The 25,102-nt window shown below is 38.8% G+C and overlaps 1 protein-coding gene across 1 annotated transcript in view; it reads left to right on the top strand.

Annotated features, from left to right (window-relative positions):
• Positions 1-25,102, top strand: part of msk (importin-7 msk) — a 198,093-nt gene that overhangs the window by 169,167 nt on the left and 3,824 nt on the right. Inside the window, exon 22 of the mRNA XM_067156336.2 lies at positions 5,255-5,398. Within this exon, the coding sequence (XP_067012437.2) occupies positions 5,255-5,398 (144 nt within the window). The remainder of the gene's footprint in view (positions 1-5,254; positions 5,399-25,102) is intronic.

A 25,102-nucleotide genomic window follows, 5' to 3' on the forward strand; every position in this document is an offset into this window, starting at 1 on the left:
CAGGTAAATGTTTGAATCTGTGCCTTGCCTGTTGATAGTCATTTCAGGTGTTTTTGTGTTACTGATATTTAGTCCAAATTCTTTAAACTTGCTGTTCCAAAGATGTAAAGTAGAAGTCTGCTATAGCGAGTACAGGGTATAACGAGAACCCCGTTATAATGTTGGTTTTTACTGTCCTTCCATGGTTCATGGTGTGGGTTACTGTGTTCACGTCCTAGTTCGTGAAACATGGGCAACGGCTGAGTGGCCTAGTAAGTGGTCCTGAGAGTCGGGATACCAGTTGCTATGGAATGGGAGTGGGCATCTCGGACATATTCTGAATCGTGGCCCCCCTTGTGATCAGGCGGCTAGGACTATACAATCCACCGGTGGTCCCTAACCCGTTAGAAGAGAGATCCTCACTTGGACTATGTGCAAGTAGGGTAGCATCCTGCTTTATGAATGTACCGAGCTCAGAACATTTTAAGCAAGCCTCGGACCTATAGGAGTCCCACTCTCATATGACAGGCGAGGGACTCCTTGGAAACAACTTTGCGAACGAAATGGAATCCGATGGGGAGCTATCAATATTAATGGGGCTTATGGAAGAAAGTAGAACTGGCTGAGTCAGCAAAGAGGATGCATCTGGGTATATTAGGAGTAAGTGATGTTCGGGTAATCTGAGATAAGGAGGAAGAGATAGGAGATTATAAAGTGTACCTGACTGGTGTTAACATTGTTGTCCGGGCGCACGTGACTCCATTCTTTCCTGTGGACTGGCAACAGAAGCACACCTATCTTGAGAAGTAGGATGAAATATAAATACATGTAGCTTTTAAATGACATGAAATAAATGATTGAAACCTGGTGAGAGCACTTTCTTGATTTTCGTGTGGTGTTGCGTGAAGCAGCTGCCATTTAAGCAAGCCGAGCAGATGTACCTTGTGTGCAGGACTTCTGAGGGTACCCTTTCTTTCCACCACAATTTTTTTGTTCCATTTGGGGGACGTTTCATACCTCCCAGAATTTTGTTCATAATAGAGATTTGATTGTTCCTCAAGAAGCTGAAGAAGTCGTCACGTAGGGAACGATCTCTTACCTCTGGGATACTTGCGGAATTACTGGCCGTATAAGTGAGGCCTGTAAAACATATAAATGGTTCTAGGACTCTGTTTTCATCCTTATTTGTCCATCCATCAACCTCACTGTCACTACTATCACTGGCAACTTCACTTGTATTATTGTCGCCATCAACAGACTCGTCAGAACTGAATGTCGCAGTTTAACTTTTGCGCGTATATTTTGATATGAAATGTTTATGCCTACTTTACTCCTTCGATGGAAGGAATTTTAGTTCAATTGATTTTTTTCAAAATGATCATTCTTAAAATTATGGTGCGGGGATTATTCGCGTAATACGGTAATTAGTTCTGGATAGTGCGCAGTATAAAGAACGGGCTGGAGTTAACCAAAAATATCCCACAAGAACATAAGATAACACAAGATCACCAAGCACAATAAATAAGAACTTACCCAGAAGAAACTTGCGTCCAGAACAGTCTACAAGAAAACCATGATGAACAGCTGCCCCATAAAATAAATTAAATAAGGTGGTGGAAACCCAGGATGAAGCAAGTATAAAATTAGCCTGCCAAATGATAACAATTAATAAAGGAGTTTGAATGTAATGACAAGGTTAGTCCAACCACTTATGTACTCCACCAATAGAAAGGATGAAATAACAGAGCAAAAAAATAAAAATAATTTGAAATAAAAAAACTAATCAACAAATAAAACTGAGTATAACAAATTAATCCTAACTTTAAATTTAACGTAATACATGTAGTAACTTTCTCTACATCACATCGTACTACCCCTTAACGAAGTACCATTCAAATCCAAGGTTATGCCTTCAGTTCATGATACAGAAAAGGGAAGAAAAAAGAATTAGGATCAGGATAATTAAGGTTGCATAAAAATGATGTGAGTAGTATACTCATAGCATCACCTTAAAAACTAAAGGCAAACTTTAAGTTCATGACTGACCAACAATCTAAGAAAATTGTTGGTTTTAATTTGTACCTGGATTTTCAGTTCCCCCCCTTAATTTATTTCTCACTGCAAAACCTGACAATTGAGGTTCCACTTTACTACTTTTCAGATAATTTTTAAATTGGCAAATGTTAAGCGAAATGGAATGAACTCGGCAAGGATCTTCTTCTTGACCCTATCCCCATTTTCATTGGATATGGCAGTAATGTAGATTAAGCTCGCTTTTACAGCTGAATGGCATGCATTAAAGTCTACCAAAATCACCCGGTCAATAACCAGTGGAATTAACTTTATGGGTAAAATCCTTTGCCCAGCTGGGAATCAAACCTGGGCCCTTGTAAACTCTTAACAGTGAAGTGGCCATGTGTAGGGATGAAGAGGCAGCTTGTGGATAATTCTTTCTATAACCCTAGAACTGGTAATGTGGTAGCAGCATTTACTTGTCTAAATGAAATACAAAATATACGCAAGATACAAAATAAATCTGGGAAGTTTTATAAATCTACATAAAGCCAATACACTGAGGGTTATCGTGGTGACACGAAATTGCATAAATTGTTTTACTAGAAATAAGTACAGTCTGTTCAAAAAGTGTAATTCCTATTCAAAATAATAAAAGTTTTGATCATATGTACACGTCACAAACAGAGACGTACCAATTTTCAATAATGTATCTGTAATGCACTAGCAAAAGTTTCATCACTCTGAAAGATACATTCTTGAAAATATTAGGGAAAATGTATTGTCATGCAATCATTTGGAGGCGTGCTCTTCGACCACATTGTGATAGGTTGCTTTAGGGAAGGTTAGTCATCACTTTCACTTTCCAATATTTGTTGTGAAGAAATAGCTGATGAACATTCCAAATCTAACTCTTAATCTGTCAGGTTATTCTTATCTTCATCATCATCCTAAACCATCTCCAGTTTTCCGGGTGTGGTATATGAGCCTTCTCCATCTCATCCTGTCCTTGTACCATTCTTCCTCCACCAACTTGTCCCAATCATGACCTCTCAGCAGTACATCGCTCTTAACTAAATCTATCCATTTCCTTCGTGGCCTTCCCACGGGTCGTCTTCCTTCTACCTTTCTGTCAAATTCCTTCCTTGCAGTTCTGTTTACTGGCATCCTATTCATGTGACCAAACCACTTCAGTCTTGATATCTGAATCTTATTGAGGAGAGAATCATCTATTCCTACTTCTTGTCTAATTTTCTCATTCCTAATCTTGTCTTTCCTGGTTTTCTGGATCATAGTGTGTAGGAATTTCATTTCAGCTGCCTGAAGTTTGGAATTATCTCTATTGGTCAGTGTTGTGGTTTCGAGACTGTAAGAATTGGTGTATAATAGGACTTGTACAATGTCATTTTTGTTTTCATAGGTATTTGCTCATCCCACAGCAGGTGTCTTACCTGGTGGTAAAATTGTGTTGCCTTATTGATTTGATTGTTCACCTCATGTTTTGCTAGGTTGTCATTTGATATAACGCTACCCAAGTATTTGAAAACTGGAACGCTGTCCAGTTGAGCTTCATTTAACATGACTGTTGGTTCTGCTCCTTCCCCATACACTTTCATCACCACAGTCTTGGTCTTGCCGATGTTTAAACCATATTTCTTAAACTCCTCATTCCAACTTTGTATTCTCTCTCCCAATGCCTCTTCTGAGTCACTCCAGATCGCAACATCATCTGCAAATGTGAAGGCTTTGATATCTCCATGTTCTTTCCTTTTAATAGATTTCATTACTACATCCATAACAATAATAAATAGAAGTGGTAACAATGAGCTGCCCTGCTGCACTCCTCTCTTTGTTTCAAACCAGTCCGACAAACCACATCCTACTTGAATACAGCTTCTGTTCCCACTATACAACATTTTCACTTTGTCTATGAGGCTGTCTCGCACTTGAAGTTCTTTCATGCATTGCCAAATTCTTTCCCTTGGTACACTATCGTATGCTTTCTCAATGTCCAAAAATATTAGAAATAAAGGCTTGTTCTTCTCCCAGTATTTTTCCATTAGCATCCTAATTGCAAATATAAGGTCTGTAGTTGACCTTCCTGGTCTGAAACCATACTGCTCTTCTTCCAAAATTGGTTCAACAATATCTCTGATTCTGGTCTATTATTTTTTCCAATATTTTCAGGACATGAGACAGTAGTGTGATACCATGGTTATTAGTACATTTTCGTCGGCTTCCTTTCATGAACACAGGTACAATGATGCCCATCTTCCAGTCCTCAGGAATAGTATTTTCCTCCCATATCTTGTTGAGCAGTCTGTAGAGCCACTGGATTCCTGGAATTCCTGCTGCTCTCAGCATATCTGCACTTAGTTCGTCTATGCCCACTGCCTTTCCTTTCTTCATACTCTTGAGCGCATTTTCAACCTCAAGCCATGTAATTGGTGGTTCAGTTGTGGTTCCTCGACTTGGCTCTCCTCTATCCATTGTTACGTTTTCTGTATCTCCATTCAGCAGCTTTTTGAAATAGATCTTGAGTTCTTGTTTAATTTCTCCCTCTTCTTGTGCCAGAGTTCCATCATCACGTTCGGTCTCTTGATCTCTTCGCTTGTTTTTCACTACTCTGTATAGCAATTTCATATTTCCTCTACTGTCCTCTTCCAGTTTGTCTGCAAACTCATTCCATTTCTTCTCTTTTTCTTCCCTTACAATGATGTTCTTTACAGCAATTTTTTTTTTTGCGTCGCACCGACACAGGCAGGTCTTACGGCGACGATGGGACAGGGAAGGGCTAGGAGTGGGAAGGAAGCGGCCGTGGCCTTAATTAAGGTACAGCCCCAGCATTTGCCTGGTGTGAAAATGGGAAACCACGGAAAACCATTTTCAGGGCTGCCGACAGTGGGGTTCGAACCTACTATCTCCCGAATACTGGATACTGGCCGCACTTAAGCGACTGCAGCTATCGAGCTTGGTACAGCAAGTTTCTTGTTCCTGTATACTCCTTGAAGTCTTCAAGTCTTTGTATTTCTTGTTATTCTCAGTAACCTCAAAATCAACTCCGTCACTTTCATCTTCCAACAAATTTCGCACTGCTTCATTACTCATTTTCCGTAATGAAACGAAGATGCCATATTTAGACACACACTCTACTCTGATGGCTTTGAAATTGTGAACATTTATCCAACAAATTGATGTGGCCTTGATTTATTTAGCACAGAACTATGCAAATGGTGATGTCAGATGATTTCTTGTGTTGCAGATATCCAGGCCGGTGACCCCGGGTGGTACCAAGTACTCACCGGTCATTTGACGACAGAGCAGCAGAAGGCGCTGCAGGAAGTTATGGTCTTGGCAGATCAAAGGAAGGCAGCTGCTGAGAGCAAGAGGATAGAACAGAGTGGAGGTGCTCTAACTTGATCAAGTTTAAATGTTAATTATGAAGTAATCCTGATCGGTTGGGCCACCGACCTTCCGTAGGGAGACTGCATCCTAAGAAGAATGCTAGAAATAACATGCTGTATAATCCCAAGTACCACCTGCCGCTGAATAAGACCCTCACCCTATATTTTAAATGACAAATTCTTTTTTAAAAAAAGGTAAAGTTATCATTCACAGAACGATAGTCAACACCATCAGAAGTACCAACTCTGGAGCTTTCTCTATCACTCTGACCGCCACTTTCCCACACAACGTTATCTTCGCTGCCATCCATAGCATTAGAAATGCTGCACTTCTAAAAACTTTTCTGGACGAGGTCGCCAGAGATACGACCCCACGCTGTCTTTACCACGATCAAAGCAGTTGAACTTCCAGGCACTTAATACAACCAGTTAGTATCCGTGCATGATTGTCAGCCACCACCCACTTTGTATACAGCTGTTTCAAGGCACCAGGGCGACATTGCCAAACACGTTTCAGCCAGTCGGACTGTCCATCCAACCGAAGTCCTGAGGATAACACCAGCAGGTAGATTTTCTTTCAGAAGCATCTTTCTCTTCAAGACAATGTACGGTGGAAGTTTAGTTCCATGAGCAAGTATACATAACGCGTGGGAACAATAGAGCAAATGTAGAAGATCATGTGACTTACCCATGCCAGTCTTCGAGCACCCTGCGTCCCGCTCGTCTGTCACCGTGCTGCAGGCTGTATAAGAAGCGGTCAGAGCAAAGCAGCTTTCAGTTCACACAAAGTCTTTATACACAATTTTTCTTTACACTAAAATATTCACATCACTAGTAGGCATTACTGTACATTCCAGTTCACTAAAATAAGTAATACATTTTCTAACTTTCTACTCAAGTACTAATACTAATATTCACACAAGTTAATAGTGGAGACCTTAATTCAGTTCCTCTACACCTGACATCGCTGATGTTCTCACTGTCTCCTGATGGAACGTTTTCTTCGAATTCACTGTCACTAACGTTGCTATTGCCATTAACTGTGAATCTAGTGTCATAAATTTCATTTTTAGGTTCTGTATTGAATCGAGATTTATATTCACAATTGTTAGGTATGGGGATCCACCTATTCAATTCAAGAAATAGTGATAATAAGTCATCACATATTCATTTTTATTTGGGACCGGTTTTGGCAATAGGGTATGTCATCATCAGCCTAGAAAGTAAGAGAAAAACATTGGACATAGAGCACATTAAATTTCTTAGAATTATTAACAATACTTTTTTTTTAATGTACATTCTTGAACTGAATTACTTTACATATGTACAAGGGTTTTTATCATTAAAATTGAATATAGAGAGGTGTACACCAAAATATTTGTACAGTTAAAATTACAAAAGTGGAATGAGCTTTTTTCATTGTAAGAACAATATGGGTCGTAGCTTCTGTGTAGTCATAATGGTATATATGAAACTGAGTTTCTTACTTCAGTATCATTATAGCTAGGCTGATGGACTAGTTGCAACAACCAGTTGTTTACTTAAATTTCCTCGTTCCTCTTCAATGTTCAACTTGGCACTCGAGGTTCCGTCTTTGGTTTGAGATACTTCCAGAGTTTTTACAAGATCCACTCGATGATACCATTTTCTCAAAACCTTGCTCTTTTATATTAACTTACAATTTTTAAGTCGCAATTTACGGTCATGAAAAAACAAAAACCCATTTTACTTCATGAACTTTTAGGGATATAATAACCTGTAATACTGTCATATCAGATTTTAGCCATATGAGAGTTTTATACAAAATCTACACAATGTTAAGCCAAGTTGAATGTCTCAGAAATTTTAATTAGTATACATTTATGAATAACGGGCTGTAGCAATTGGCTCATCAGCATATCTATATTGATTACAAATGTTTAAAAATGGACATCAAGATCTTCAAATAGATAAACTAAATTTTACATGTACCACAAGAACTGGAAAGTAGTTAACACCTGCGGACATGCAGACCTAGCTATACAATGGACTTACTGAACCCTTGTGGATATAATAACCTGTGACACAGAAGCCTTACTATATTTTAGCCGTATAAGACATTTATTCAAACTTCACACATTGCTATATCAAAGTTGAATAATTATTGAACATCTACGAGGAAATTTAAGTAAACAACTGGTTGTTGTAACTAGTCCATCAGCCTAGCTATAATGATACTGAAGTAAGAAACTCAGTTTCATATGTACCATTATGACTACATTGTAGCTACGACCCATATTGTTCTTATAATGAAAAAAGCTCATTCCACTTCTGTTTTCTTAACTGTACAAATATTTTGGTGTACACCTCTCTATATTCAATTTTAATGATAAAAACCCTTGTACATATGTAAAGTAATTCAGTTCAAGAATGTACATTTTAAAAAAAGTATTGTTAATAATTTTAAGAAATGTAATGCGCTCTATGTCCAATGTCTTTTTCTTACTTCCTAGGCTGATGATGGCATACCCTATTGCTGAAACCGGTCCCAAATAAAAATGAATATGTGATGACTTATTATCACTATTTCTTGTATTGAATAGGTGGATCCCCATACCTAACAATTGTGAATGTAAATTAACTGTGAATGCGATTCTTTCAGTCCCATCTTCGACTAGTCCTTCCCGTGCATAATATTCTGATTCTTTTTCCTCTGTGAGACGGCAAACCTTTCTCCATTCCTTAATTCTCAGAGTTCACTTCATTATGGTAGTCTTCAGTCGACCTCCCAGATTTGAACATTAATAGAGCGTTTGGTACAAAACCTGACGAGCCACTGGCATGAACGATTATTAATCTATTGCCTTTTGATACAGGTGTCGTCAAACCTGCTGATGTGTCATCATACCAGTTCTTGGTGCTTGAATGGCTAGTATAAATGTAAGACTAGTCCTCATAAACTATTGGACGACCCTCCTCTAGATATTTCTTAATCGCCTTCAGGAACGGTATACGCAAAGACCTAATGTCATGCTATTCTATCAAAACAGCCCTGTTGTTTCTTGTCTTTTTCCATTTAAAACCCATATTCTTTAAGATAAGTTTTAAACTTGTTTCCCACCTGTAAGCTTTATGCTATCCTCATCCTGAAGTCTAGGAAGGAGTTTGCAGATTGTTGGTGGACATTTCTCTACAAGATAAGTCATGCACTGTATGGCGAATCACAGACACGTCAAAGTTATCCACACCATCGATACGTTTCCGTAGTGTGTCCTTTTTCTCAGGCATACCAAATTATGTTCTAGTTTCTTCAGCGGCTTTCCTTTCCCTAATAATCCGTCTCGCAGATCGTTCAGACACACGAGTTGCCTTTACGACTCTTTCCTGAGCCTTCTTCAAAGGGATCGTCACTACACCAGCAGCTGCTTCTCTCTTCATAAATTCGTGTACATTCAAAACAATTTCATGTGGTTGATTGTACAAAATTTTCGACGCTAGTGTTGAATGAAGGGAGGCATTGTAAGAAAGTAAAAACGAACCACTCGTCACTATTCTTACCGCTCGCGTTACCCTGCTGTCCGCACGCTGTTAGCTCGAGGAGAGAACTGAGACAGATCAGATGTAAGGCTTTTCAGGGGTTTCCTCTATCATCTGATCTGTTTTTTACATGCTCTATTGGTGAAAAATATCTAATTCCCTCCATGGGAACTGAGAATTTCCAGAGAGAACTGAGACCATAATTATTATGCGCATGCCTTGCGCGGGGAGATCACTGCACGTGTCAGATGTACTGGTTACCGTAGTGGGAAGAATCTTATAGGATCGCTATGCATGGAGAGACCATTGCGCGCATGAATTGCACCAGCCAAGAAGTTAACACTTTTGAACCCCTTAACACTCACAGTACTGTCCAATGGCATTTCAGAATAGACGGGCATCTGATCTGCATTTCCAGTTTAGGAAAGCAGGTACAAATTTTTCTTTCACAACCAAATTATATGGCGCTGGAAAGAAAACAGTTTTTCTTCATAGGCAGTAGGAACACGCTGTGAAATTGTGGTACGCCTTCTAATGCTCAGTCCATTCCTCTTATGGAAATTTCTGATCCACCCTCGGCTTGCTTTAAACTCCAGCGTAGAAAGTTCTTTTGCGGTTTCTAATGCTTTTAATTGGCACATTTCAGTAGACACGCTGTATCCCAATTCCCGCCTTTCCGTTACGTATTTGTACAGAATCCTTTGAACTTCAGGAAACTGCACTCTGCCTGTGGAAAACTCTACTATCGCCACTACTGTCTAAAAGAAAATCTTTCTTCTTGCTCCAATCTCAAATACAAGATTCATCTATATCGTATTTCCTAACGGGGGAACGATTTCCGATAATTTCAGCATCCTTTTTTACAGTAAAAGATCGCAAACGCTTGGTTGAATTAGTGTTTACATGTGGCATTCTGCAGAACGTGGGACTGTAGACTGACTGTCACCGAGCACTTACTGTGAAAGAAAAGTGTGTTTGGGGTTGGAGATGGAGCGCACACTGAGCAGCTCGGTTGCCAAGTCATGGTGACCACGAGAACGTTGATATTTAATTTCAGGGTTGTTCCGTACTTTGAAATAAAATTACTGAGCTTATAAACAACAGCCGACTTTTAGAAAAGTTTTATGCACATATTATAGAACAAATCTCCATTATCATATGAAATACATAAGAGAGAACAATATGGTACACACATGTCCACTTGTTAATTTCAAACAAACGCTGTCGGAAGAAGCGGTTGAATCCAGTGACAACCCTTAAAACTAAAATACACTAAAAAATGTAACATTCCCTGAGACTCGTAGAATACCGCTCCGCAAAATAAAAGTGTTGAATAAGACCCACACCCAATTTTTAGAAGCGATATTTTCAAAAAAAAAAATGTGCAGTTGGTATTGGGGATTATACGGTAACTGCAATTGCAATCAACTTAAAGATGATTCTTATATGAACTTGTGATGTATAAATTCGTGCCCTTTAATCCAGATTTGAGACAATAACCATCATAAGTAAGGAACCGAAACTTTGGAAAAAAAGTTGTCACAACATTTTGTCTAACTTTCTACCCTCAACTTATGTCCATACTAACAAACAAATACTCCTTATCTGGTATGTCCCCCTTTGTCTGTAATTGTATCCTTCATCCTGTCGGATACAGTCACTATTAAGGTTCTGATATGTCTTTGTTTGATATTGATCCATTTCTCTTGGAGTGCCAATTCTCAGATCATTGTGGGATTTAACTCAGGGTTGCAAGCTTGTCGGTTGAGTCTAACAGTCTCTTAAGGATACTGTGATACACAGTGCACTAGATGTGCACGAGCATTGTCGTGAATGAATGTGAATTTGTCTCCAATAAGTGGAGTAAAGGACACAACGTGATCGGTGAGTGTTAAGGTTACTGTTCTCAATGAACAGCAATTCTGAGTTAGGGTCTGCATTGAAATGCACTTCATACCATCATGGAACCTCTGCCAGGTGCCATACCACTCTCCAGACTCTTTCCCTACCATCTGGAAATTCTGGGGAGAACCTGGATTCGTCAAAGAACAGTGATCTGCGGTTCATTAGGTGTGCCGTCGAGCAAACTGAAGACGGGCAGCTTGGTGATGTCTGTTCAGATCTGATCCCATAGCAGGTCATTGCGATTGAAGATTTTGTTCTCTAAGGCATCGTGCTCACGTTAACACTGCATGTATTGATTCCAAGCTTCAACCGCAGTTGTATGGCAATCTCTAAGAACCTGGCTGATTAGAAATCGGTCATCTTTTCTTTTTTTCTAGGTCTTCTGAAGTAACCAAGTGTTTCTCAAAATTTTGTTCGCTGCCTCTTGCACCATGGTGCCTATGGCAGCAGTGATATAACGAATGCTGCATCCATCATCAATCAGGGCAATGACTTGGGCAACATCTCCGAGTGGTAGAGGCATGTTTTGAACTAAACAATGATATGATGCACTAACCATTGTTGTCAGTTATACTAGTTATGTTAAAGCAATAAAACACCATGCAGCAGATATTCAGCACAGGAAAAACACTTGTTCATGAAAAGGCTCGTCACTGTGCCACTCCTCGCTGCTTAACGCACAAGGGCCTGTTGTGGTGAGCCAGGTCTTGACATGGTATTGGCTCCTGTCACTAGCATAATGTCTGCCATCTTATAATATTTTCACCGAGCAAGCTGGCTGTTCAGTTAGTAACGCGCAACTGTGAGCTTACATTCGGGTGATAGTAGATTCAAACTCTGTCGGCAGTCCGAAAGATGGTTTTACTGATTTCCCACTTTCACACCAGGTAAATGCTGGGGCTGTACCTTAATTAAGGCCATGGCCACTTTGTTCCCCCTCTTAGCTGCTTGCTATTCCATCGTTGCCATAAGACCTATCTGTGTCAATGCAGTGTAATAAAAAAATACAGTAAACCCCAATTTTGCGCGACCTCAGTTTACTATAAATTCACATTTAATGTAAGAAATTTCAGGTCGCAAAAATTATTCCATAATGGCAATGCAATTTTATATTCGATTTAACGTAATTCACAATAGGACAAAACCTGCATTCAGTATTAAGGAAATGTTAAATTCTCAAATATTTATTTTTATTCGTTTTGGTTATGGGACATTAAGAACCTACGAAAAAGACGTCTTAAACTTGCTAAGGATGATTCAAGGCAGAAAAAGAATTCAGAGCGCCGGCAGTTAGGGCTAAAGTGAGACGTCGGACTCGGATACACATCCGACCGCGGCCGTTGTAGTAGAAGAGAACCCCCGTTTTAATGACATTAGTCTGTGCATTATCCTTTGGTTACAGTGAGAACCCTTTTACTGATTCATACGTTATCATGGCAAATTCGAAGTGTTAGGTTTTATCCATTATCGATATTTATACACTACTCCAGCGTTTATATTGAATGCGATCAATCGTCTCCTGTATAGATTCCTCACTACATGCGAGTGAGTCTATCTTGAGCGAGCCTGAGGTCTTCTCACAACTCCGACTTGTGTAAACAAAAATCGGGATAACATGGTTTTGCAATAAGTGCAATGACAGCAGTTGTTAACTCCTTAGAAATAAAAACTGAAGAAAACGATTGCTTAATTTTAATACTGTGTACTGAAATAATAATAATAATAATAATAATAATAATAATAATAATAATAATCGTACGGTATGGCGTCAGCTACCACGTGCAGACATTTTAATTTAACGCCATCTGGCTTCTGCTAGTTTTACTCTAGGCCCACTAGGTGGCAGACCGAGTAAACCGAAACTCTCTTGGGCATGTATGGCTGAGATTTTAATTAATTTTGTCGGGCAAACACCAGAGATCTTTTATGTGCCGACATCTTACGACATGGAGTGTCGAATGGACTTTCTTCTGCCCTTCAAAAATCAGGCTGCCTTTGCCGGGTTTGAACCTGCTATCTTGGGATCTGGAGGCTGACACTCTACCACTGATCCACAGAGGCAGTTTGTACTGAAATAAAATAATGTGATATTTCTCCTTCTCAAGGTACAGTGGTGTGCATAACTAATTTCAGAGGTTAGGTTATGTACTTTCGTGTCTTGTTAAATTTCAGAAAGGCTGTTCCCATATAAATTTATGGTGAAAATATTATTTTACAGGGAGCTTGAATTATGTTCTCATATGTGCACGGTAAACCTAGGTTACGTGTCACCGTTTGAAGTAAGAACATGGAAATGTTTGCCACAAGCCTCTGGAGTGATGCTATTGCTATTGAAATTAGAAAATACGTGCTAATGAGTAAGTCGCTGCTTGGAAAATATCCGTAAAAATATTTAAACAAACTTATTGGTGTTTCGTACAGATTTTAATGTGTTTTTGTGCGAGTTTCGTATCTTTGCAGACTTTTATGGAAAATCACGTATAAAGTTATAAGAACAACCTTAAACCGAAGTGGTTTTGCATTCACTGACAAACATTTGTCAAAATGAAGCACAGACCGTAACTACAGCACAGTGTGTTGGGTAGATATCTCCTTGTTTATTGCTGTCACTGTATAGTTAATATGTAATGGTACAATTTATGTTAATACGGGCAAAGATCTCTGGAAGAGGTGTGCTTTCTACCAAAACCTCGATTTAAGGTAAACCCCAATTTAAGATTGGAAAAATCAGGTCCCTGTAAAAATGTTAAATAGGTGTTCTACTGTAATTTTAAAAAAAAACTTTTTTCTCACCTTTCCCTCCATAGTAACCACAAGAAAGCAATCTCTTCCCAACCAGAGTCTTATCTGTAGAATTTTTCTTGTCAGTTCTTCTTAGCACTCTTTTTCTGTCACTTTTCAGTCCATTGGATCTGTTCTATCCCCTGCACACCCACATCTCAAAGGCTTCCAATCTCTGTTCATCTTCCGCCCCAGGTAGAGCCATACTCCACACATAGCCTTTCGCTACTTCTATGCCTATTGTCATTCTAACCTTTACTTCTTGACTTTATATCATGTTCTTTCTTATTAATACTCCTCAATATTTGAACGTTTTTTCTTTCTCTAAATACTTGTTCCATAGTTCTGACATACTTTGATAGTCTATAGCTTGTGCTGACCTTTAGTAATTATCATGCAGAGGATAGACGAATGGACTTCAGATCAACACCAGGAAGACCAAAATGATGATTGTTGATCGCCTGAACAACAATCTGCCTGATATCACTTGGGTTGTCAGGTACGAAGTGCTACCTTGTATCTGGCTTCACCAATATCGGAGATCCACATTCATGTCATGATGGCAAGGAGTTCGACAGTAAAGCTTACTCACGTATGGAAAAACACCTCCCTCCATGTAATGACGAAATGTATGCTTGTGCAGACTCATTTTTCCCATTGCCATTGATGCAGCAGAAACCCAGACTTAAAAGATGACAGAAGGCTGTATGATTAACTATGTTCCTGAAGAATGTTGCGAATGCGTTGGACGGCACACTGATCAGAGTTGACGTTGAAGCAATTTCGTGTCAGAACAAGGTTATCAACATATATAAAGTAGCAACAGCTCAGGTACTTTGAAGCAGCCTCACGTCAGAGAACAAGGCTGTCGACGTTTATGAAGTAGCAACAGCTCGGGTACTTTGGCCAGATCATCAGAAGACAATCACTGAAGGAAAAGTCGCTGGCTGAAAACCCAGAACATGCTCCATTGAGATGGGTAGATCAGCAAGAGACCTGCCTTCAGAGAATTTTCTACCATATACAGGCTAGACTTCTGGAGATGGGTCGCTAAGGGGCTTGCTACACAATGCCACCACCTATATGGGGGATTTGAATAAGAGAGACAAACTGCAATTAATCATTAGCGTTTGATTCATTGTCTGTTCATTCTTAACAAATTTCATGGTTATATTCTTTTTCCTCTCATCACTTCATTATGACACATCCATCTATTATTGTGGTGTCCATGTAACTGCGTATCCTTTGGTGGTGTTACTTGAAGATCCAGCCGGTGAGGAGAGAGGTGCACCCTTGTCTAACTTCTTTCATTATTGTGTTCCCCATCTCTGATCCGTGTACAGATTTTATTTTTACCAGTCTTCTGTCTTTCCAATCCATACAAGGAAAATATGAAAAAATGGAGCAGTGCTGTAGTAAAAGGTATTCTTCATATTCCTGTGATGTGCAATAACCATATTTGGCTGTAGATGAATCTGTGCACACCTCCTTTCCTACTTGTCCGAAAAATTGGATATAACGACAATCCGCTGTAGTGAGTAAATTTTTTGCGTTTATGAATTCTCGCTATAACGGACTTCTGCTATATTTTGTTGTTGGGGGATTGGTGTTTTCTGGCAGTAGTGGTGTTATTTGAGTATTGGTGTCCAAGTTAAGTACAGTAGAGTCTCGATTATCCGACCTAAACGGGACCTGGAGTACGTCGGATCATCGAAAATGTCGGATAATACAGAATAACTTCTAAAATGAACTGAAACAATCATCAAGGCTATACTCTAGTACTAAAACAATGACATGTTTTACGGTACTCTGTTTATTGAATCATCAATTCAATTGTACAGTACATGCAGTATTGAACGAAAACATTCCAGATGTCTTACGAAAGGAAACTTTTCTCCACAGATATTAAGCTGCCTAATGCCGTACCTTTTTTTCCACCGATCAAGCCACCCAGCACTGGCAGGAAAATTACGGCCCCCTTCATTAAACCCCTTCTGGAAATACGCAGCCTTTTCCTGTAGAATGGGGCCAGATATTGGCAGGTCCTTCTCCCGGTGTTGAGATAACCAAATAAATAGCGCTTCACTTACTTTTTCGGACTCACATTTTTCATTTTTGCTCTGCTCTGGTAGAGCACCACTTTTAAATTTCTTCCCTCTGTTTTTTCCAGTCTGCCACAGTAACACATCCAACATCCATAATCTGGAGCCACATTTTGAAGAATTTCCCCTTTGTCCAGTCTCTTTAATGCACTCGTCTTCTATAGAAACAATCACTTTCTTCCATTTACTCGCTATACTCACAGAGGATATGAAAACTAGAACATCCGCACCCAACCAATACTACATTGACTGAAGACTCACTGCACCTGTCCTTGAGAAAAAAACTGTCCTACCGCCAGCGGTCAGGCCAGTGCTTGTCCCATAGTCGCACCCTCCACAGCGGGTGTGCCTGAATTTAGTCTCCACCAAAAGTTCAAATTAAGTCTACCAGTGTCGGATAACACGGAATGTCGGATAAGCGAAGGTCGGATGAGCGAGACTCTACTGTAGTTCTGTTGGTTCTGCATAATTGAGGAGTTTATGGAAATCGTGGCTAAATATTTAAATACAGTGGAACCTCAATTATCCTTTTTTTTTTTAGGACCCCCAAAAAAATGTACAACACGGGAAAACGGAAAATCTGGGAATGAAAACCATAAGCAATTTGGCTAAACATTACAAAAATGAAATGTGTATAATTATAATCTTACAAACACTCCTAAACCAAACTACAGCCCCAATGGGCCTTTGCCTGCTAAGCTACCACTGGTCAGCCCGAAGGCCTGCAGATTACGAGGTGAGGCATGGTCAGTGTGAAGAATCTTCTCGGCTAGAGATGGGGGATCTATTCCTTGAAGTGACATCACTGATCAAGGGAATGGATGATTTTCCCGGAACATGTATGGTAAAATAAATAGTTTTCTCTCATAAGGTGTATACTCAAGGCGGACTCAGTAAAAGCTATTTTAAATAGTTCTCGAATAGATACACTAAAATGATTCGTTCATTCACAATTAAGTATTTATTTATTTTCCACCTAGTCGATACAATGATTGCTTAAGGCAATTTTTAATGGTCAAAAGTGGTACATGTTTCGTATATTATCAACATCTTCAGCCACATAACACTGTTTAGATGAAAAATATATAAAATTGACAAAGTAATGCTTTAGAGGAAGTGTCCTTAAAATTAACATAAGATTGACAAGATTAAAACAAACAAATAACTCAAGAGAAAATATATAAATTATTTCTACAATAGAAAGCAGTCGTCAAGGAAACACTTGTACAATATTCCATAGAGAAATTGTCCTAATAAATATTCTTTTCTTAATAATTCATGAAAAAAGATCAATTTATAAATTAAAAATTATAAAATTTATAAGTAATTATCGAAATGAAGAAATCCTGATATCACAGTGCGGCTCTTAAATATAACTAATTCCTAGTTGTCAAATCTTATTAAGCCTGCTTTCCTTTGGAACAGTAACTCCTGTCATTCTTTCACAGTTTTGCGCCGGGTGTAATATTGATGATGCGTTCTTCCTTGCTCTTGCACCTGAGGAGGTGGAGGAGCGGGGGATATAGGTGTGTCAAGAACTTCCTTGCTGTCACCTATAGCTTCAACTGAGGAGGAATAAGTTGTAGGGCTATCTGTAGGTGGAGAAATTCCAATTCTTTTTTCGTGATGCTTCTCAAGCATTTTCAAATATACTAGAATTTGATAATATAATGGATTCTTATATTCTACAGCCTCATTAAGGTTATCATTTTTCTTTACAAGTTGGTCTAGATGAATGTACAGGTCTTCATATGTGTTCATTAAGCTGCCCTTTTTTAACTTTTTTATGATGATGGTCAGGTCTTGTTCTATGTTGGTAAATTTATGACCTGTGGCAGTCATGTGTGATCCCATTGCTGAGAATCTTCTATGTTTTTCGGCAATTTTAAAGTTAGATATTTGGAACATGTGAATGCCGAAAAACATAGAAGATTCTCAGCAATGGGATCACACATGACTGCCACAGGTCATAAATTTACCAACATAGAACAAGACCTGACCATCATAAAAAAGTTAAAAAAGGGCAGCTTAATGAACACATATGAAGACCTGTACATTCATCTAGACCAACTTGTAAAGAAAAATGATAACCTTAATGAGGCTGTAGAATATAAGAATCCATTATATTATCAAATTCTAGTATATTTGAAAATGCTTGAGAAGGATCACGAAAAAAGAATTGGAATTTCTCCACCTACAGATAGCCCTACAACTTATTCCTCCTCAGTTGAAGCTATAGGTGACAGCAAGGAAGTTCTTGACACACCTATATCCCCCGCTCCTCCACCTCCTCAGGTGCAAGAGCAAGGAAGAACGCATCATCAATATTACACCCGGCGCAAAACTGTGAAAGAATGACAGGAGTTACTGTTCCAAAGGAAAGCAGGCTTAATAAGATTTGACAACTAGGAATTAGTTATATTTAAGAGCCGCACTGTGATATCAGGATTTCTTCATTTCGATAATTACTTATAAATTTTATAATTTTTAATTTATAAATTGATCTTTTTTCATGAATTATTAAGAAAAGAATATTTATTAGGACAATTTCTCTATGGAATATTGTACAAGTGTTTCCTTGACGACTGCTTTCTATTGTAGAAATAATTTATATATTTTCTTTTGAGTTATTTGTTTGTTTTAATCTTGTCAATCTTATGTTAATTTTAAGGACACTTCCTCTAAAGCATTACTTTGTCAATTTTATATATTTTTCATCTAAACAGTGTTATGTGGCTGAAGATGTTGATAATATACGAAACATGTACCACTTTTGACCATTAAAAATTGCCTTAAGCAATCATTGTATCGACTAGGTGGAAAATAAATAAATACTTAATTGTGAATCTATTGAAGTGCGATACGGACCATGAAGCTGATTTTATGTAATGATTCGTTCATTCGATTCCCACGTGGCGGAGAGCCGAAAGCATTTTAACAAGAGTAATATCCTTTTTTGAGTCGAACCACTGTCCGATTAATCCTCTCCAAACCTAAGAAGGTGAGGAACTGCCGATGCTTAACTGTGATTTTAAGGATGTAACGTGCATTCTTCAAAGCTACCATTCAAAATTATATGACATTTGAATTTTAAATTGATTGTAGATATGAACATTTATGTGGCAATTCGAAAGTGAATATTGACAGCAGCTTTTCTTTTCCTTACTTTTAATTCTTTTTTAGTGAAGATATATCTTTAAAATATCTGAAACCAAATGTAAACGTGATCATCTGACTGTGAAATAGTCAACCGTGACAAAGCAACTGCTAAGTTATGGTTTTTTGAACTTCGATTGTTCTTAACATTCCGTATGATTTTCATTATATTCACAAGCTACTCATTAGATAGCAATTTTAGCCAGGTCACTCACTTCGTAGTAGGCAGTGAAATAATAGGAAACAAATCTGTGCTCAAATGTAAGACTATGGATGTAATGTCATCCTCAAATGGATCATGGTCAATTTGGCAAAAATAACGGTTCCTAAACAGTAAATACCAGAAGACTTACAAAAAGCAAATTAACGCATTGCCTGGCTGAGTGGCTCAGATGGATGAGGCACTGGCCTTCTGACCCCAACTTGGCATGTTCGATCCTGGCTCAGTCCTGTTGAATTTTAAGGTGCTCGTATACATCAGCCTCATGTCAGTAGATTTACTGACTCGTAAAAGAACTCCTGTTGGACAAAATTCCGGCACCTCTGCGTCTCCAAAAACTGAAAAAGTAGTTTGTGGGACGTAAAGTCAATAATATAATAATTATTAAATAGTGCATTACCGCCAATAAGACATTGCGTTGTCAAAGTAAAGCATCTGTCTTTTTTAAAAAAATACAATTTTCTTTACGTCGCACTGACACAGATAGGTCTTATTGCGACAATGGGATAGCAGTAGGTAGAAAGGAAGCAGGATAACCCACTATCTCCCGAGTGCAAGCTGACAGCTACGCGAGTCAAACCGCGCAGCCACTTGCTCGGTGACGTGTCCCTTAATATACTGCTGCTCCTCAGGGTAACTATAGTAACCAGAAAGGTGAACGACAAAGGTGAAAGTATGGAACAATTTACAAAAATGCTTAAGAAATAACTGAGGTTTTGTGTCAGTAACATTATCACTAGGAACCTGGAAACATCGCATTTGCGATTAATGCGAATTTTTTAATCTTGTACTGAATCCAAGCCTACGGTAATTCTGATATGGAATCATTTTTACGCATAAATAGAAGTGCGACAAAATGCGAATTGTGACCCAAAATGCGAAATTGGTATGAATATGCAATTTTGGTGCAAATTTTGCACAAATGTGCTATTTTACTGGCGAAAACAACATATTTTGGCAAAATCGTCAGAAATACTCAAAATATGATTCCTAAATCTTTCGACAGTTCCGATCGATGAAGAAAAGTAGCCAATCGATTGCTGTCTTTAATCAATATTTACAATGGGAATAGCAAGGGGAATAAAATCTGTATCGATTATTATTAAAATGTAAATAGTGTCATGGAAATAACGAGATAGGCGCAGTGTTGTTTTCCTGTTGTTTAACTGAAATTAGTGAAGAGTAGAAAGTCGAGCGATCGTTTAGGTTATGGGGTGCACGAAAGGGCTTAGCAATATGCAAAAGATGGTTTATATGCCACAGATTTAGCGACAGTGTTTTGCAAGTATTGTTTTTTGCTGAGTTGGGTGGGGGGGAAAATATAGCATTCTGAAACGTGTTAAATCTGAAAAACACGTGGGTAAGCGGCACGATAACTAAAGTTTTTTTTTTCTAGTTGCTTTACGTCGCACCGACACAGATAGGTCTTATGGCGACGAAACGAAAGTGCAAACCCTGCTGCTAGTACGACTCAAAGAAAGCAATCTTCTGTGCTTACACAGTTAGATAGTTGTAAATGACGAACATTTTCCAGAGATAACTTCTCGAAACGCAGAGCTGAAGTATTTGCCAAAGCAAATATACCTCTGGAAAAGCTGGAAAGCAAAGAGCTAAGAGCCTGGATTACTGAGTTTTCAAATGAAGAGCTGCCATGTGTGAGAACTCTACGTGAAGTATATTTACCAGATAAATTTCGATTTCATTGATGGGATACGGTTTAGGTATTACGACATCAAAATCACACGCAAAATTGAAGGATACCGAATTTGAGGGCGATTTCCATATCAAACTATCTTACCCGTACCCAATTGATCCAGTAATTTTAAATTATTTTGTTATAATTTGAGGTCGTTCTTTCTTTCTAGAAGTTGCATCTGACCACCAGAAAAGAACAGCAGAGGCTCTAGTGGGGAAGAATATCAACATACTCTGTGATGAAACTACAGATAGAATGGGCCGTTGTTTTTTTATCATATTCCAAGTCCCAGCCGAATTGAAAAGAGCTGCACGTTGTTTCTGTGAACTATCTTGATGCAGAAAATGCTACAACCTGTTCTCGTGCTGTTTTAGAAGCTCTGCGCAGTTAGTGTTTGTTAGTGACAGTACTCCGTACATGACCCGGTGTTATGAAACAAAACTGTGGTCATGGGGGATCATTTAATGCATATGCAGTGCTGGGCACATAAAATCAGCTTGGTTGTAAATAGTTGGGTCGCAGTGATGACAGATTTAAATCATGTGGTTGCGATGGTAAAGTCTGCATTTTGAACACAAGAAAGCGAAAATATCATTATTTACAATTCTTAACATCAAAGTATGGTGCTTCAAAGGAAGCAAAGCTTTTTCCTGCACCTGTCATAACCCGATGGAATAGCTAGTTTCAGGCTATCTTCTGTTTGAGTGCTTACATTACTGATGTAACATTTTTCAAGATATCTGACATGAAAGACATCAACAACTGTGGTTTTAAGTACCTGACTGATCTGAGTTACCGAGAAGTGAATAGGCTTCACTCCCACATGATTTTTGCCACAGATCATGGAGCTGGTTTGGTTGACCTCCTTACTGAACTTGAAGGGTCTCTGTATCCAACCTCTCATCTCCTTTATCCCAAACTGCATAACCTTGACACCAGTTTTACCTTCATTTGTGAGGGGAATTTTTGTGTGGCAACTAATGATGCTTGGATTAAGCTCACTCCTCTACAGCAGGCTGCATGTAGACACACATTTGTCAAAGCTGCTCATTCTTCACAGTGCAAGCTAGACCCCTACCATAAGCATTTTGTGTCAATTTCTCAAGCTTTGTACCAAAAAAATATAATTTTGAATAACACTGATAAATTAGATGAGCTTGAGAAATTGTTTGGAGTAACAGATCTCTCACAAAATAAATGGTCTGGTTACTGTTCTCTGAAACATGCATTTCAAACCCAAATAAAAGAAAGTGAAAGATGTGATGTCATGCTTGCATTAACTGCAGTTCAGACAGAGTTCAGCATATTTGCTAAATACTGTCTTGAGTTGTTGTGGACCCAACAAACAATGTAGATAGCGAGCGCGTGTTACAACACAGTGGTTCCATACAGACGGTGCAATTTGAAAAAAAAAAAAAGAAAGCAATGCCGAACTACTGACAATGCTTTTGTTTGAACAATGACTTTGTGTTGTGTGTGAACCAAGGACAATAATTGGACTTCATAAACTTGAAATCGTTAAAATGAATAATACAATGCGATTATTTTAACTTTGTAAATATATGCTAATTTTTGAGATCCCTAATTGTCACACTCACAAGAATCTATCACTTGGAGGATTTATGCCTTGCTTTATTTGCTCCCTTCGTCGTCATGATGAAACTCCTATAAGTAATGTAGCCTTGTATTGCCTATTTCACTTCCACTTGCATATACACTTCATGACATCATGACAAGGTAAAAAAATAAATCACTTATATCTATTCTAACAAAGGGCTAAGAATGAGAACGGGAAGGCTTCCATGTTCCACACATTAGTTCACAGTAGCTCACGAGAGCGAAAACGGGAACCTTTAAGTAAACTTGACCTAACATTTTTATGTGAGCTGGAAGTTGAATGTATATTACAGTTCCGTGAAGTGTGTGACCTGAAACGTCGTCATAATTTCTTGTTTAAATATATATATATATATATATATATATATATCTTTTTCCTGTTAGGTTAGGAGTATTTGACTTGTGAACCAGACTTTTAGTTTAGGTTAAATAAAAAAATAAGTCATTCTTCACAAGTTGTCATTGATTAAAAAAATTGTGGATACCCGATTTGGCAATATGGATCAGAACGAATGAGGAACCAAAGAACGAGTTGCGGCTGCTATCTCTCGATTCAGCTTTTAATTCAGAAAAGAGTTCATTCATTTCGTACACTGAATCATGATTCAGTCGTTCAGAGCAATGATGCGTTCATTATGAATCACTCGGTCAGAACCTCCCCATCTCTACTCTCAGCCGTTATTTCTGGCTCTCTCGACCAAGAGCCCCCATCTCACCACCTCCTCAGTTAAAGGTAATCGCATAAGCGCAGGGTGGTGGTGGTGGTGATTATTTTTTTAAAGAGGAAGTACAACTGGGCAACCATCCTCTATATAACACTAATCAGAGAAAAATGGAAGGGGTCGGCTAAAGGAAGACAAGGGCCACAAAGGGCGTGAAAATGAAAGGCTCCCTAGGCCTCCATACGTAATACCGTCGGGGTCGGAAAAGAACAAGAGTTGACCAAGGGAGGTTGGATAGGATAGATGAAAGTGAGGAGCCTGGCACAAGTAAGTGGAAGCAATGCGAGGACTCAGCTAAGGGCCCCGTGGTCGCCAACCCAAGCTCCAAAGTTCCGAGCCCCTGGGGCCCTCTTTAGTCGCCTCTTATGACAGGCAGGAGATGCCGTGTGTTATTCTACCGCCCCCACCTGCAGGGGCATGCGTAGGCAGAGTGGACCTCCAACAAGCCCTCAAATCTAGGTAAAGATGCCTGACCTGGCTGGGAATCTAGACCATGGGACCGGCTTCAAACATTAATTACTGGTACGAGAGTTTAAGATCTCAATACTTTATGGTCAGCTTTCCGTGAATACTTCTTTTAGTTCAGGAAGTTGGATCAGCCAGACTCTTTGAGAAATGTAATAACGCCAAGCCAAATAGCAATCAACCACAAGTAGTTTTTAATTCTCTAATCTAATAAAATAAAGCACATTAGATACAGAAGCGCCCAATATGATGGCGAAATCCCTTCCATTGTAATTTGGTAGTCAGTTTCTGGAAATGTTGTACTGCATAAATTAGGCCTACATCGACATTTACAGGTTATCTTGAACTCGAGAATATGGTTTCGAATGTATTGATTCTCAAAAGTTTGCAAATGCATTATACTCCATTCTGCCAGTCACTAATCACAATCAAATTGGAAAGAGAAAAAATATCATCAAAACTTCAGAAATTACGGTTATTTGTGACCTTGAGCTCAGCTGGAAAACGTGATCGCTGCACAAGTCAGTACGAATGGGAAATGATACAAAGATTTTAAATGAAATGTGCGCAAATAAAACGACTGCAGTTTTTATGGCATTTTTACACTAAAAACGTAAAATTCCCAGTCTTATATTAGGACCAAAACTGTAATATGCAATCCCAAGACCTCCCACGCCTTTACGTTTGTAAGGTGCAACATCTGTTCTTGTCTCGATAACATAATCGTATATGATAATAATAAAATACTAAGGACATGAAGGTTCAAGAACAGTCGGATGTGGTGAATGGGGAGATTGAAGAATGTGGATTGAAAATAAGTGTATAAAAGAGTAAAACTCTTGTTGTGACTAGAGGGGAGAAAGAAGGGACAGGTTAGATTAGACTTGCAGACAAGCCCCTGGAAGTAGTGGAGATGTTGAAATACCTGGGGAGTGAATTAATAGAGAATGCTCGACTGGATGCTGAGATTAGTAAGAGGATTCAAGCTGGAAGCTGTTTCTCTCATAGTGTAAGAAACATGTTATGGGACAAAGATTTGCCAATGGAAGCAAAGGAAACTATGTACAAGATGTATTATGTCCCCATAACAACTTGCGGAGCAGAAACTTGGACATTAACAAAGAAGGATGAGAGTCGAATACAGGCAGCCGAAATGAAGTTCTTGAGGAGTGTGATACAGAAGAGTAGAGGAGACAAAATCAGAAAATCCGGGAAGGAGTGGAAAAAATGAATGATAGGATAGAGAAGAGCCAACTAAGATGGTTTGGGCACATAAAGCGAATGAGTGTTGAAAGAATGCCAAAAAAGGTGATGGGAATGCAAATGCAAGGAAGGAGAGGCCGTGGACAACCGCGATTGAGATGGAAGGACACTATCCAACGCATTATAGAAAGAAACCTGGACTGGGACACGGTGTTCGAGGAGGAGTGGTGGAAAGACCGAAGAAAGTGGAAAGGAACCCTATTTGCCCCTTCCTGGCTACAGCTGGATAAAGGGAAATGACTAAATTTGTGTTAAGAAGGAGC

Source organism: Anabrus simplex, chromosome 12 (assembly GCF_040414725.1).
Source record: "Anabrus simplex isolate iqAnaSimp1 chromosome 12, ASM4041472v1, whole genome shotgun sequence".
Classification (NCBI taxonomy): domain Eukaryota; kingdom Metazoa; phylum Arthropoda; class Insecta; order Orthoptera; family Tettigoniidae; genus Anabrus; species Anabrus simplex.